Genomic DNA, 17,454 nt, shown 5'->3' on the forward strand with positions numbered 1-17,454 from the left:
ATTAATTAAATTTGCGTGCAAAAAAGAAATATATCCAATCATGTGACAAGCTTTGTGTAAAAAAAAAATTGTTTGAAGTAAAAAAAAGATCGCGGTGCCAAGTATAATATGTATCTATATTTATTTGTCTCTAAAAAAATGTTTATTTTTTAAATTAAACTATGCTTGAATATATGTGACAACTGTATGAGAAGTAACAAGTTTTAAATGTGAAAATACCTTTTTCCATATTTTCTTTCTTTTTCTTTTCTTCTTCTCCTTTGGTACCAGAAGGCAAGACTGGAGCAGATACTGACTGTATTAAATTTTCAGAAGGTATGGATGTAGAATTAGTTTGAACTGATGGACCAGATGGTATTGGTACTTGCTTCACTAAAAGAGAATATTGAAATATAAATGTTCAAACAAAATAAACAAGTAGTAGTGATGACAGCTAGCATGTATATAGCACCTACTATGTAAAAAGTCCTGGGCTAAGCACTTTACAATTATTATCTCACTTGTACCTCACAGCCCTGGGAGGTAGGTGATATGATTATCATTTTCATTTTACAACTGGGGAAACTGAAGTAAGCAGAGATTAAGTGACTTGCCCGAAGTCATGCAGCAAGTAGGGGTTTGAGGCCACATTTATACTCGGGTCTTCCTGACCAACTCCAGAACTATATCCACTGTACCATTTAGCTGCCTAACACAGAACACAGGAAAATAATGTACATTTAAGTTATATTAATTTTTTATGGAAAGAAGTTATTTACTCATGGTTACCTAATCACTACTTTCTAAAGATGGAAGAAATAAATGGAAAGGTCACATCCACACTTACACTTCTAAAACAAACATACTACTTCCATGCACATCAATTTTCTGTGTGGATAAGATTCCATGTTAATGAAAATTATAAAATGACTCATTTGTCCAATTGTTGTTCAGAAAAAAACCCCTAAAACTAATTTTAAAACTAATAATTGTTTACTGCTAAACAGTATAATTTTTAGGGTAATGTCTGCACAATTATTCCACAGACAGGATTATGTCATTATGATCCATAACTGGACTATAACATGCAGCCATTGCTGCATGAGGAATGGTGAGAGGAAATAATACTTTAAAGAATTCCACTTTTTAAGTAGTTTAAAAGATATTTAAAGGAAATCAGACTCATTTAAAACTAAAAGAATAAAACCCAGATAGTAGAAACCACACGTGATCTTAGGAGTCAGGTGACTATATTTTCTAGGTCAAAAACTGGACATGTATCCAACCAAATGTGTATTTTCTACACATCGTCCCCCGCTCCCCTCCCCAGACATCAAGATTGTACCATAAAATTTGGGGTCTGTGGCTATTTACTTGGCAAAATATTTCCAAGAGTATAAAAGGTTAAATATAATCATACTGTGTAGAATTTAAATTTATATTTGTACACTGTCCTGTACTGTAGCACTGAACAACATATTCAATAAAAATCGTTTAAGGGTTGTAACCTATTTATGTAAAATTATGGATTATTTTAAAAGTCAGCATAGTATAGTAAAAAAAAAAAATGCTGTATTTCAGTCAGCACACATAGGTCCAAATACAAGGTCCTACTAGATGTGTGTCCTTGAAAAGTCATTTTACTTTTTCAAGTTTTAGTTTGCTTGTCTTGTTCTGAAATAGCTGAATAGAACTTTAAATCCTATATAGATACAAACTACTATTATTTGAAGTACTAAAAATATGCTCAATTTTGAAACTTCAAATATAACATTTTTCCCTCCCCAAGAAACACTCTTTAACACATGTGGTTACATGTATCTACATTTTTGGGATATCTTTTCTTTAGTTTCTCCTGGAGGATATACATCATCTCAAATGAAAGACTGGTCAAAATCACTAAAAGGCAAAGCCAATATAAGGGTTCTTTGACCAATACTGTCTTACAATAATGATCAGCTCTGAAAGCACTGGATAGAGAATTATGTGAGAAGATAAAAAGCACTAAGTTTAAATTTGGGCTATGTCAAAGAACAATAGCAAAGTTTGCCTTTTCTGACAGAGACAGGAAAAGAGAAAGCAAATATATGCTTACTATATTATCTATGAATCCAAAGGAAAAAAAAAAGATGGCATCAGAGACAAGAAATGAAAGACAATCTTAACCTGGGCAGAAGGGAGAGATGGTAAGTGAAAAAAAAAATACCTGAAATCTACTATATTTTATTTGTTACACAGATTACTCAATAATTTTGACCATGAGGTTGAAACTATGGACTTGAAAATATATTTAAGTAGCCACTAGATGGCAGATGCAAAGTCTAGGCATGGTAGTTCATAAATACCAAACAGAGAAGAAAATAGGATTTCAAATGTTTCTATTTTAACCAATAGTATTATATTATACAATTCTAATAAGGCCACTTCTATTGTCAAAGTTTTATAGACACGCTGATACGACAAAATTTTGTTCCAAGAAAAAATACCTAGTAGCTCTTTGAGCTTTTTTTTCATTATTTCTGTATAATTTTATGTGGCTGTGTGAAGCTCAAAACTGGATATATGAAGAAAGTTAAATAAAATACATTTCCCACCCCTAAATGTTGTTCTAGTGATTTAGAGGTAAAAGCATCTATAAATAATTATTTTCTGGTAAAGGTAACTTCCTTTTTGAGATGCAGGGCTACTGATATTAACCAAATTTCTACCCACAGATCCGCTTATATCAGTACAGAGAGAATCAAGGACTTTATGTAATTCAGGAGGTGCAAGATGCCCTTGGGATTTGGAAGGACTGAGCAAAGGAAAAGTGCTGAGATGTAGCTATCACTAGTCAAGTTTGGTGGGTTGGTTCTGTGACTATAAATTTGATGTTATAAATACCAAAATTCTCAGGTACTGAGAGAGCTACTGATTCAGATGGAGATTGACTATTTATTGGAATTGACCCCTTCCAGGATGTAGGGATCTGGTCAAACTCTCTGGGTTCATGGGAAATATGTAAAGCCAAAGGTTTCTTTAAGTTTCTATTTCCTATTGCTTGGAGAAATGAAACCTCCTGTCTTGAGGTTCTTTTTTTTGGTTGTTCTTTATATCTACAGTCACTGGTACATGTTAAGGCCTTAAAATGTTGCTAAACAATCAATTTCCTTGATTTTGATGTTTCCTTTTCTAAAAACAGGCCTAAGCACTTTTTAAATAAACATACAGAAACTCCAAAATATCCCCAGGAAACTGCTTTAGAGTTCACAGCACCTCCAGGTATACTAAGCAAGAAGTAACAAATAACAACTCCCACCACTACACTGTTCTAAAGTGCTTTCTATCACAACAGCCTTGTGAGGTAGGAAGGGGCAGAGTTATTATTTTAACTTTGAAAAGCAAGGAATCTGAAACTTTGAGGGATTAAGTAATCTTTCAGTGATCATACAACTCTAGTAAATCTGAGGCAGGACACAAACTCAGGTTTACCAGTTCTAAGGTTCAATGCTCATATCTCTTGCACCATTCAACTTCCAAGTCTGGGAAATGAAGGAATGGATAAGTAAGATCAAAGGAGTAAACTTATTAGTCATTCAACTTAATAAGATATGTAATCAAAATACTTCTATGCAGTAAATACAGTCAAATACTTGGGTAATATTACATATTTAAATACAATGTGGAATGTTTTTCCATAAAGCTGTGTTGGTAATCATTGACAGCCATAAAATGTTTATTTTATACTTCCTAGTTAATTTAGTATACTAAATTTTATGCTATTTATACTATTTTATACTTCCTGTTAATTTAGCATAAGAGGATCTGAGGTTATTTTGTTATTAATATGTTTAAATGTCTACTTTTAAACCAAGCTGACCAGTTTGTTAGTAGCTGGGGTTGCTAAAACTGACTACCTTGAAAGGTCAGAGATCTTTTCCTCAAGTTAATCAACATCCTATCATTTCACATTCCTAACAGCTCTTCAAGCAAGAGTAATTACTCTTTATAAAAACAAAAAGAAATACAAATCACCAATAAAATGTGTAGAAAATGTCAAATATTATTAAAAAATTTTTGTATCCAAATAATTTTTTAAAAAAAATGAATATAAAAAAGAGATATACAAATGGATATACAATTTTTTGGAATTGGTAAAACAGCTACCCTTTTTTCCCCCAGTTCATATTTCTAAATAAGTATAAAGTATACATTTACTCTATATGTCAATGTAATTTTACAATTCACAATATAGTGTACTCAGTCTGTACAGTATAGTAAAGGGCTTCCAAATTCACCAGGTTTGCCTACAACATGAGAATTCATAATTTTTAAAAAGTTTTTTAAAGTACATCCTTTCCACGTCATTTATTTCAGTTATTTTAAATGCCTTCAAGATATTAAACCTGAAAGATAAATGTTACTTTGGAAATAGGAAGATCAGGAGTTCAGTTCTGGCCCTGGAATTGATAACCTGTATGACCTAGGGGGCAAGACACCCTTAGCATCTTCATCAGTAAAAATAGAGGGCTGATTAAAGGATTAAGTCCTGTTCCCAATTTAGAACTCCATGCTAAAGCGTAATACTGCACATGCTACACAATGGTATCCAATAAAAAGCAAAGAGTAGAAATCCATACACTTCTAGTTCTTTCTACGCTACAAACCTATGAAAACATATACTCTGTCATTTAAAATAGCATTCTAAGGCTCTTAACATGCCTTTAACTGCAACTTAACGTAACACTCTTATAACTTTAGCAAACATGGAAAAGTACTTAATGCCCTGAGGAAATGAGATAGGGTCAAAATTGCTGTTACTATTCAGTATGGGGCACTTTTCCTAAAATTTGCTTGAGACAAAGTACTCTCAAAGAAATGTTTCTCTCGATAATGAGGATGTATCTACTACTGTTTGTAAACTAAAATGACAGGGCAATTTAAATCAAAAGACTGGCTCTTTTTATGTTATTTATATAAAGAAAATGCCTGAAAATTAAATGTTTATTTGAGTATTTATCTGTGGCAAAGGGGAAAAAACTAAAATAAGCAATATTTGAAATTAAGAAACCTTACATCTAGACCCAAAAACTATCAGCAAGTACTTAATTACACTCAAAATGTAAACAATTCGTGTGTACTTGTTTTTATTTGTCCTAAAGAAATACCTAACATTATTTTAATCATATCAGAAACATTTTCAGTTTATTTAGAAATGATAATTTCACCTTGAAACTTCTATTATAATTTAAATAAAACTGCAACTTTATTTGAAACAATAAAACTGAAATTCTAAGGACTAAACAATGCGGTAAACATGGACTGTGAGCAGGAAGAAACTGGACATAAATTTTCAAATTTCTGTTTTAATCACCTCCATTGCGAATTTCTGCCTGGATGAGCTCCTGTTTAAGTCCTTCAATTTCCTTCTTCAGTTTAGCATTTTCAACACGAAGTTTCTTCTCTTCTCTGAGAGTCGCCTGTAAAACTAAAATTGATCAATTCAGTTAGGTACACTAGGATTTTTAAAAATTCCATTTTATTAAACAATTTAAGAAATAATATAATTGTAGGAAGTAGAAGAAAACCTACTGATTAAATGACTGACCTATTCCTTTCTGTTAACAATGCATTAAAAAAATTTTTAACTGGCTGATAAAAACAAAAAGATTGTGTAAAAGATAACAGTAGAAAGAATATTTTACTTATAAGTCATTATTCTGGCTTCTCTAACTGGCTGAAATAGAAAATGAAATTCCCAATTTTACCTTGTTGCTATCATAAGAAAATAGACCAGCATGTCACTTTCTTAAGAGTAGAAAAAAAGGAGGCAGCTAAGTGGTGAAGTGAGTATAGGCCTTGGACTCAGGAGGACTTAAGTTCAAATCTGGCCTCAGGCACTTGACACATGTACTAGCTGTGTGACCTTGGGCAAGTCACTTAACCCCAACTGCCCTCCCCCCCCCAAAAAAAAATAGAGAAAAGGCAGAGAACACAAAAAGGCAGTGAAGGACAGGCATGTATTTATAAAGGACATTACATTTTAAAAAAATGAATGAAATAACACCTTGACCATGAAGCCTAATAAAGAAACAACTTTTCTTTGGTTCCCTTATCTTCAGTGAGGGAGTTATGGTAATACTGTGGTAACCTAATTAGCATTCCCCAGGAGACTCCATCCTTAGGCCCATCACATTCCACTAAGATATTTGCAAAGATATTTCCCTATCAGCTACCAATGACTTTTTAACAAAATATTTTATTTTTCCCAATTACATGTTAAAAAACCCTAACACTAATTTTTAAAAATTTTTCAATTTTCAAATTTTCTCCCTCCATCTCCTAATCCTTCCCTGTTTTGGCAAGCAATTTGATATAGGTTATACATGTACAGTCATGCAAAATCGATTTCCATATTAGTCATGTTATGTGAAAGAAAACGCAGACCAAAAAACTATTTTTTTTTAAACAAGAAAAATAAATTTAAAAAATATGTTTCCATCTGCATTCAGATTCCATCAGTTCATTCTCTGGAGGCAGATAGTATTTCTTTCATCATTAAGTCCTTAGAAATTGTCCTGCTAAGAATAGCTAAGTCTTCCACGTTGATCACTATGCAATATTGCTATTACCTTGCACATTGATTCTGCTCCCTTCACTTTCCTTCAGTTCAGGTTAAGTCTAGGTTTTTCTGAAAGCATCCTACTTGTCATTTACACAATAGTATTCCATCACAATCATATACCATGAGGGCACCCTCTCAATTTCTAATTCTTTGCCACCACAAAAAGAGCTGCTATAAATATTTCTTCTGGAGGAGGTGGGCCAGCTAAGTGGCACAGTGTAGAGCATTGGGTCTGAGGTCATGAAGACTCATCTATCTGAGTTCTAATCTAACCTCAGACACTTACTAGCTGTGTGACCCTGGACAAGTCCCTTTAACCCTGTTTGCCTCAGTTACCTCCTCTATAAAATGAGCTAGAGAAGGAAATGGGAAACCACTTCAGTATCTTTGCCAAGAAAACCCCAAATGGGGTCACAAATAGTCGAAAAGGACTAAAATGACTCAACAATAACTATTTTTGTACATGAGTCTTTTTCCCTTTGTTTTTAAATCTCTTTGAGATACAGACCTAGTAGTGGTAGTGCTGAGTCAAAGGGTATGTATACAGTAAGTCAGACCTTTGGGTACAGTTCCAAATTGTTTTTGAATGGTTGAATGATTCACAATGCCACCAAAAGTACTTTAGTGTCCCAATTTTCCCATAAACCCTCCAGTAGTAATTATCTTCTCTTTCCATCATATTAGCCTATCTGATTGGTATGAGGTGTTACCTCAGAGTTGTTTTCATTTGGATTTTTCTAATCAATAGTGATTTAGAACACTTGTTCATACGACTATAGCTAGCTTTGATTTCTCCATCTGAAAACTGCCTGCTCATATCCTTTGATGATTTACTAACTGGGGAATGACTTGTATTCTTATAAATTTGACTCAGTCCCCTATATATACATTTGAGAAATGAGGCCTTTATCAGAGAAACTTGCTGTAAACATTTTTTCACAGTTATGAATACTGATGGTGTATTTCCTGCCATCCTATTTTTTCCCATTTAGCTCTCTCTTTCTCTCCTTTCACCTTACTGGTACTCAAAATTGTTTTGCTTCTGAGCACTGTCTCACCTAATCTGCCCTCCTTTCTGTCAGCACCCTGACCCCTCCCCTTTTATTCTCCTATCCTCCTACTTTCCTTGTAGGTTAAGAGAGATTTTTATATCCAAATGAGTGTCATTCCTGAGCAAATTCTGATGAGAATAATGTTCAAGTGTTGCCTGCCAACTCCCACCTGCCTCTCCACTAAACTCTTTTGTGCCTCTTTTATGTGAAATAATTTACCCCATTCTTTCTCTCCTTTCCCCCTTCTTCTAGTGCATAGCTCTTTCTCACCCTCTAATTTTATTTTTTTGGGTATCAACCCATCACAGTCAACACACATCCATGCCCTCTTGTATATGTATACTCCTTCTAACTGCCATAATAATGAGAAAGTTCTTAGGAGTCACATGTATCATCTTCCCACATAAGAAAATAAACAGTTTAACTTTATTAAATCCCCTATGATTTCCCTTTCCTATTTACCTTTTTATACTTTTCTTGAATCTTGTATTTGAAAGTCAGATTTTCTATTCAGCTTTGATCTTTTCATCAGGAATGCTTGAAAGTCCATTGTTTAATTGAATGACCACCCTCACCCCCACCCTGCAGGGTTATACTCAGTTTTGCTGGGTTAGTGATTCTTGGTTGTAATTATAGCTCCTTTGCCCTCTGGAATAATGTATTCTAAGCCCTCCAATCTTTTAATGCAGAAGTTGCTAAATCTTGTGTTATCCTGACTGTGGATCCGTAATATTTGAATTGCTTCTTTCTGGATGCTTGAAATATTTTCTCCTTGACCTAGGAACTCAGGAATTTGGGAGTTTTCATTTGGGATCTCTTTCAGGAGGTGATTAATGGATTCTTTCAATTATTATATTACCTTCTGGTTCTAGAATAACAGGGCAGTTTTCCTTGGCAACTTCTCTGAAAGATAATATCTATAGGCTCTTTTTTTGATCATGGTTTTCAGGTAGTTCAATAATTCTTAAAATATCTCTCCTGGATCTATTTTCCACACCTGTTATTTTTCCAACAAGATATTTCATATTTTCTTCTATTTTTTCATTCTTTTGATTTTGTTTTATTGTTTCTTGATATCTCATGGAATCATTAGCTTCCACTCATCCAATTCCAATTTTTTAAAGACTTGTTTTCTTCAGTGAATTTTTGTACATCTTTTTGCATTTGACCTATTCTGGTTTTTAAGGAGTTCTTATCTTCAGTGAATTTTTGTATATCTTTTTCTATTTGGCCAGTTTTGTTTTTTAAGTTCTCTTCAGTGAATTTTTGTGCCTTCTTTACCAAACTATTGACTCTTTTTTCATTATTTTTGTGCATCACCATCATTTCTTGCCCCATTTTTTCCTTTTCTCTTATTTGATTTTTAAAATCCCTTTTGATCTCTTTCAGGAATTCTTTTTGAGCATAATACCAATTCATATTTTTCTCTGAGGCTCTGGGTGTAGCAATTTGGACCGACAGTGATTTTCTATGGTCAAGTTATTTTATTTTTTTAATCATTTGCTCATTGTTGACTTAACTTTACGTTAAAGTTGGGCTCTGCTCCTGGGTAGAAGGGGCACTGTCCCAAGCTTCACGTTTTGTATTCTGCTGTTTTCAGAGCTTGTTCTGAGTGTCTTTAAGTTTTCAGTTCTTCCAAGGTAGTATGATCTAAGGAGAAGTGAGATCACTTGCTCTCCTGGCCTGTGCTCTTATCTATGAGCAACCACAAGCTGGCCTTCTGCTCTGGAACTATGTCTAGAGTCACTATTCCCTTGTTGCCATACAGTCTAGTGTGCTAGTGATCCTACTACTCCTAGGACTGTGACTCAGAGCCACTTACAGGCAATGCAACAGAGTCCTGCACCCAGTACCAGGAGAGTCCCCTGTAATTTCCTGACCAGTTGTCCAATTCCATTACCATCTGTAGGCTAAGAAGAGCTGCTGCAGACTCAGTTGCCTGCCAAAGGCCTGGTGCTGGCTTGCTGGCACATGGCCTGTACTGGACTGCACACCACTCTTACAGGTGAAAAAGACTTTTCCTACTGAATTTCTAAGTTATCTTATGCTGGAAAATTGTTTCACCCTGTTCTTTTGTTGGTTCTGTGGTTCCAGAATTTGTTTTGAGACATTATTTTAAGGTTGTCTGGAGGGGAATTTGGGAGAGCTCTGCAGTTCCCTGCCTTCACTCTGCCATCTTGGCTGCACATCCTATCAATGACTTTCCATTTACGGTGTGCCAAAGCTTTTGTTCCCCACACTTGTATAATATGGTGAATTCAAGCATGATGACCTGAGGAAATCCAAGTTCATACAACCATAGTGACCTGCCGATTGTTGCCCAGCCCAGGAGAATGACTGAATCCACTGAACCACATGGTCTAACCAAGTAGAGCCCCATGATCTCTAGGGGGAAGAAAAGTATACACTTATGATATCATGTACCCTTTCAAAAAACAATCACAGTATTTTAGTAACACTCTAATCTACTCCTGTTCTCAATCTCAGATTTAAAAAAATAAGGAAACTGATACTCATTAATATTAAAAGTCACACAGTTATTTTGTTCTAAGTTTTTCAGCTGGGGCTAGAAAAATAGGAGCTGCTAGGTGGTATAATAGATAGAGTGCTGGGCCTAGACACAGGAAGACTCATCTTCCTGAGTTCAAATCTGGCCTCAGATACTTCTTACTAGCTGGCCAAGTCATGGAACTCTGTTTGCCTCAATTTCCTAACGGTGAAATAAGCTGGAGAAGAAAATGGCAAACTACTCCAGTATCTTTGCCAAGAAAACCCCGAATGAGTCATGAAGAGTCATACATGACTGAAAAATGATTGAACAACAAAGAAAATTATTTTGAGAGACCACAGGAGCACTATTAACTGAATCATATTATTGTAAAAGAATTACTTACAGTTTAATAGATAGCAATGTTAATCTTTCAGATGACACCTTCGGACTGGGGAAAAGTTTAAATATATAATTTTTAAAGTTACTCAAAGACTTAAGTGATTTGGTGATATTTTCACACATGTATGTAATACATATGTACATGTATGTATACATTTCTAAGTGATCCCAATTTGAGAGAGTTTAGGGAATAATTTGCCTAGAGAAACTTCAAAGGGAAGAAACTAAAGTTTTCAAACTTATTAAAAATCCTATGTTCAGAGAGAAAAAAATTATCACAACACCATGAAACATCAACAAAAAAAATATGAATCTGTAAATATTCCACAAATATAGGAAACCTTAGTATAATTTTGGGGGGATGGAAGAAGAATATTAAACTACCATTTGATTTGCTAGGAAAGACACAAATTTATGGGGAAAATATCCCCAGAGATTCAGATGCATGTTTCGGCTAAAATATACAATGCTGGAGAAGTGTCTGGGGGTACTGAGAGGGTAGAGACTAGCCACAGTCCCACAGATAATATGTGTCAAAGACAGGACTTGAACCGATGTCTTCCTGACTCCATGGACAGCACTTTATCTACTGTAACACACTGCTTTTCATTAGTGTGGTATTGTTTTTGGACTTGACCTGTAACGTCCTTGCTGTAGGGACTTCTCAGTGAGGAGACTCCCTTTAGTAAAGCAGGTAAATACCATTTAATAATTAATAGAAAATTTTTCTTTACTTCAAATACTATCTTAAATTTCTATAAAACTAAATAGCCTTTTCCGTACATAACGAAGGACAGATACCTGTTCTTGTTCAACCCTATCCATACACTCTTTTACCTGAAAATTTTAAATCTTCTTCCCTTGAGGGCTCAGTATTTTTCAATGTACATCCAGGAATACTTACTAAGAGAAGTTTCTATTGATTTTGCAACCAATACATACCTCTTAGCCACTATTAGTCTTGAAAACCATTACAAAATACAATTAAAATGTTTAAGGGAACCCAACTTTTCACATAGCCAAGTCATTTTTGAGAAGTTACTTATCCATAATAAAATCCTTTTCTCTTCCATCAATATATGCATTTTGTTACATAATTGTGATATTATAATTATTTATCTTTTTTTTATTTCCTTACTTGCTTTCTCCTTCAGCAGAGCAACTTGCTGCTTAAGGTATTCAATAACTTGATCAGCCTCCGCACCCTTTTGTTCCAGTCTATTCAGAATTGCTTTATTGGCTGCCATCTTTATCCAGGAACGGGAAAAAATCCTAGAGGAACAAAAAAACAGATAAATCTGAATATTGTTATATAATTTCCCAAATCATGCATGAAAAAACAATAAGCAAAGCATCACCACACATGCCATAGTAAGTTATCAAAAGAGTGGAAAAGTCAATTTACTGTGAAAAGGAAAAGGCAATGATGTTTAAATGACAGCTGTTTTAGAAGATTTCACGTATTAAGAGTAAATTTTCCACCTTAACAAAACATGCTCTTTAACTACACTTTATGTTGTATACTTATTTTGGGGAAATTAAAAAAAATTCTAATATTAAAATTATTCCTAAACAGGGAGGAAAATACTGACTCCAGGCCAGCACTAGCCACTATGAAAGCCAGCTGCCCCATTTTTCAAACATATTTTGACATTAATGCTAAATAGATTTAAAAAAAAAACCAACCACTTCTATAAGTGTTTTATTGCTGAATTATTTGTTTTAAAAAAAGTTTGGTATTATACATATAGTCAGAAGAAAACCCAGGTTGCTCAAATTCTCTTTTAAACATCACTTTTACACACTAAGTGATCCTGCCACTACAGACTAAGTTAATCAATTAAGTAAAACATTTAGAGCCATATACTTACCCAGGAAAGGAAGATAAAGAAAAAAGAAATGGCAAAAATTTTTTGAATTGTGCTGAAATAATGGATTTATTTTACAAACTGGACTCCCCTTTCAAATTAAAATGCATATTACCACTTCATAAATTTATAAAACCCATGGCCCCAAATATCTGCAAAGAAATGCCCAACCTTAAAGGTATTAGGAATTTGATGGGATGAAATCCATGACTGAAAAATGGCTCAGGTATACTTTATTCAAAAGAAAATGAGTAGGTCAAAGAAGAGTGAGGGTAACACAGTACTTTCAGGGACAAAACATAGGATGGAACAAGTAAAGTGGAAAGCATTTTACCAAAGATAAATGGAGGAACAATAAAAGCTATTTTATCATCTGGGATACACTATAGACTACATACCGCATAAAAACTCATTTCTCAGTACTGCATACAACCATCTAAATTATTAACTCTGAATTTTGTATTTGTTCAAGTCCTTATGTGGAAGAAAAATTCACTGAATTAGAGTTAACTAAAAATATAGCAACTTGAAAAACTCCCACTGTATTCTAATAATACACACACAAAAAAAAGCCCCAGTTGATTGTGTAGAAATGAATAGCTCTCAAATTACCTCCATAAATCACTATGATGTGTTTTTCAAGTGAGGCTCCTCAGTTTCTTCATTTTGGCTAAGTCAAAATGATATATTAGGTTACTCTTTAAAATTTTTAACTGCTATATTATCATCAACAGTACCACTTTGCTTAGACAAAGGGAAAGCTCATTATAAAAAAATGGGAAGAAACGTCTTTTGCTAGTACTGTCATTTTTCCTCTAACAATCAAGTTTTCTTGGCTAAGTAAAACTCCAAAGATCATAAAATGTGCTGGCTATTTACCAGACCTTCCTCCCATTTATTCCCTAACAAACTATGAAAAAAAAAAACTATGAGGGCCAATTTTAATCTCTAATCTTTGACATCATTTGAAAGTTGACTAACAAAAATATCAATTTTAAAAGAAATCACTCGAATGATCTGAAAATAATCAGTACAAGCTATAATTCTCATTTCTTTCTCTCAAAAAGTAAGAATTCTTTAATTAGTAACCGCATTCAGTAATTATTCTAATTAGACATTTTGTAAGATATTCAAAATACACCAATTAGTCTTCTCCTAAACTTTTCTTAAATCTAAAAGAGAAATGAAATGTTCGTAAAATTCAAAACAATCACTTCAAATAAAGAACAGGAAGACGTGCCAGAGTAACCCATAAAGCTGACAATTCCAATAGTTCTAAGAATCTTCAATAATTTTTTTTTTGGTTTTTATACACAGAGTACAGCATTTTGGCAAATTTATAGTGCTGTCTGCTTTAGAAGTATGCCAAGAAACTACAATCTAAACTCTTCCAAATGCCATCAGCTCCAAGGAATAAGGTGATGGTTCTTAAAAATCACAAAACAAGTCTCAGTAGCAAGAAGGCAAGACTCAGTTCAGTAAGCAGAAGGCTACATTATTAGCTCTAAGAATCTCTTTTCCCCTAACATTCTTTGGGAATTGTAAGTCAAAAAGAGAAGTTCATCAAATTTTGTATAATGTTGTTTCATCATAAGCAATTAGTACACAAACCAACACTCTGTAAACAAAACTGATTTATTTTTTCAGTACTTTTGGAACTTTAAGAAAAAGGTTATTAGACTTCAGTGGAGAAGAGCAAGCATCAATACCCCAAAAAATAAAAAGAAAAGGTTTTACATAAAACACTAGAAAAAAAAATGGTTTTTATATTTTGATTTTAGAAGAAAAAAGCTATGTCAAATAGATTTATCTCCTTCCTTTAAAGGTTTCCCTTTACTGGTCCACCTAAAAAGGCTCTTTTACAAAAATTGTCATCACTGGGAAAAAAAGCAAGCTATAGTTGAATGTAAGTACTTTATGACTTAGCTTCCTAAGTAAAATACTGCAGATTTAAACTTCATCTGCAAATAAATGCTGTGAATAGGAATGAACAGACAGGGAAGAGTGCTGCCCTTGGAATCAAGAAGATCTGAATTGTAAAAACTGCCTCATTTACTTAGGAGCAGTGAGGCCCCTGGACAACTTAACCTCAGTCTCAGTTTCTTCAACTGAACTGGGGACAATAATAGTGATTATCTTACAGAACTGTTGTAAAAGTCAAATGAGATTAATATTTGCAAAAGGCTTTGCAAACCTGAAAGTACTATATAAATGCTAGCTACTATATATAATACAGTTTCAGAATATAAAAATAACGATTGGGAAGAAAGACATAGAACTTGCTTTGTAAAAGAGAGGAGACAATGTTCTCCTCAAAGTTATATACTTCCATACATGGCAGATTATGAACCCCTGTCTTAGGGCATTCCTGATGAAAATATAAGAAAGTAATAGTAGGTCTTCTTTAACAAATGGGATTTTACAGCAGACGTCTTTAATTACACAAGTGATCAAAAGGCACAGATAAACTAAGGTCCTTACTGTGCTTATTGTTTTAAAACATTTTTTGGAACAATAAAGCAAAATACGGCCTTAAAAGTTCTTTTAAAACAAGGTATCTCCCATGCACACATTAAGATCATAATAAAGTCTTTAAAAGATATACTTATATGAACATACCAATAGTCAATACTCATTTATTATCTACTTGCCCGATACTGTGCTAAGTCCTGGGGATACAAAAATAAGTAAAAGACAGTCCCTGCCCTCAAGAAGCTTATAATCTAATGGGGGAGACAACATGTAAACAAATATATAAAAAGCAATCTATATACACTGGATAAATAAGAAGTAATTAACAGAGGGAAATCACCAGAAAAAGGAAGAATTGGTGAAGGCTTCCTGGAGAAGGTAGTATTTTAGTGGGGATTTAAAGTTCAGTAATCAGAGTGGAGGAGGAATAACATTCCTGGCAGGGGGGAAAGTCGGAGAGAATGCCCAGAGCATGGTTTGGAAATGGTAGTAAAGTAACAAGGAGGCCTAGTTCCTAGCAAGATAAGGGAACAACAAGCAGGGAGGTAGAGGCAAGATGGCATAGAGAAGTCAAGAAGTTGCCAGAGTTCTCCCCAATTTCCCTTGGAAACAACACTCAATCAAGCCTCTAAAAGAATTCTAGAGTGACAGAATCCACAAAAAGGCAGTGAAACAATTTTCCAGCCCAAGATAACAAAGAAGGACTTCAGGAAAAGTCTGTCTCACTTGGGCAAAAGGGGACAGGAGGCCAGGACAGGTAGTGTCTGGACAAGCTAGCAGGAGGCTTTTAGCCACAGCACAGATTACCACCATAGGCCCTGGTCCTAACTCAGTATGCCAGTGGTACAGCAGGCCAGCTGTGAGGCCTCTAGTCCTAGCTAGCCCTGAAACTTAGGGCACAACAGGCTGAGTTAGGCCAGGCCACCCTAGCACAGTGGGCAAGCCACCAGCCCTAGATGCTCTGGCGCAGAATGCCAGTGACCAGGTCCGGGCAAGAAGCTTGAGACAGTGACCTCTGTACCCCAAGAGCAGAGATCAACTTTAAAAACAAAAACAAAAAGAGCCCTGACTATAGAAAGCTACTATGGTGAGGATGATCCAAACATGAACTCTGAAAAGGACAACAACGTCAAAATGTCTACTTGGGAAACTTCAAAGGGGAATATGAATTGATCTCAAGCCCAAAACGTCCTCTCAGAAGAGCTCAAAAAGATTTCAAAAATCAAAGAGAGGCAGAAGAAAAATTGGGAAAAGAAAAGAGTTATGCAAGAGAATTAGGAAAAAAAAAAAAAACAAACCAGTCTACAGCTTGGAAAGGGAAGCACAAGAATTGACTGAAGAAAACAACTTTAAAAAATAGAATTAGCTAAATGGATAAAGGGGTACAAAAGATAACTGAAAAAAAAAATTCCTTAAAAATCAGAACTGGGTGAGTAGAAGCAAACGACTCTGAGACATCAAGAATCAGTCAAATGAAATGAAAAGAATGAAAAATAAATAGAAAGAAATGTAAAATACCTCACTGAAAAAACAACCAACCTGGAAAATAGATTCAGGATAGATAATTTAAGAATCATGGGGCTACCTGAAAACCATAATCAAAAAAAAGAACCTGGACAGAATCTTTCAAGAAATTATCAAGGAAAACACTGCCCTGATATCCTAGAACCAAAGGGTAAAACAGTTATTGAAAAAACCTACAGATAACCTCCTGAAAGAGATCCCCCAAATGAAAACTTCAAGGAATATTGTAGTCAAATTCCAGAACTATCAGGTCAAGGAAAACATACTGCAAGCAGCCAGAAATAATTCAATTATCAAGAGGCCACAGTGAGGATTATAAAGGACTTAGAAGCTTCTACATAAAAGGATCAGAGGGCTTGGGATATGATATTCCAGAAGACAAAGGAGCTTGGATTACAACCAACATTAAACTACCCAGCAAAACTGAGCATAATCTTCTAGAGTAAAAGATGGACATTCAGTGAAATAAGGGACTTTCAAACTTTCCTGATGAAAAGAACAGAGGTGAAGAGAAAATTTGATCTTCAAATACAAGATCCAAGAAAAGCATAAAAAGGTAAACAGCAAAGAAATAAAAAAAAACAAATCATGGTATTCAATACTTGTGTAAAGCTTAAGAACTGTATCCCTATTAGGGTAGTTGACTTTTATATGATAATAGAAAAAAAAAAGTTAAGGGGTGAAAAAAAGGATTGTACTGGGAGAAAAGGAAAGGGGAAAGCAGAATGAGGTGAATTACACCACGTGAAGAGGCATGAAAGACCTATTACAGTAGAGGGAAAGAAAGGAGGATGTGAGCATTGTTTGAACCATACTTTCACTGAATTTGGCTCAAAGAGGGAATCACTAAAAAAAAAAAATGCATCTTACTCTATATGAAAGTAGGAGCTGAAGGGGAAAAGAAAAGGAGGAAGAGTAGAAGGGCGGGCAGATTGAGGGAGGTGGTGATCAAAAGCAAAACAGTGAGGATGGTCAAGGTGAAAGGAGGGAGGGAGAAGGAGAGAGAGGGAAGTATAAATAGGATGAAGGGAAATACACAGTAACAATAACTGTGAATGTAAATGA

General features: G+C 34.6%; 1 protein-coding gene across 1 annotated transcript in view; it reads right to left on the reverse strand.

The window, feature by feature from the left end:
* The window catches only part of AIMP1 (aminoacyl tRNA synthetase complex interacting multifunctional protein 1), a 66,533-nt gene that overhangs the window by 32,606 nt on the left and 16,473 nt on the right, over positions 1-17,454 (reverse strand). The window contains exons 2-4 of the mRNA XM_036765347.1: positions 11,664-11,797; positions 5,333-5,446; positions 220-372 (exon numbers count right to left, since the gene is read on the reverse strand). Of these exons, the coding sequence (XP_036621242.1) occupies positions 220-372; positions 5,333-5,446; positions 11,664-11,797 (401 nt within the window). The remainder of the gene's footprint in view (positions 1-219; positions 373-5,332; positions 5,447-11,663; positions 11,798-17,454) is intronic.

The sequence above is a fragment of the Trichosurus vulpecula genome, chromosome 6 (assembly GCF_011100635.1).
Source record: "Trichosurus vulpecula isolate mTriVul1 chromosome 6, mTriVul1.pri, whole genome shotgun sequence".
NCBI classification, from domain to species: Eukaryota; Metazoa; Chordata; class Mammalia; order Diprotodontia; family Phalangeridae; genus Trichosurus; species Trichosurus vulpecula.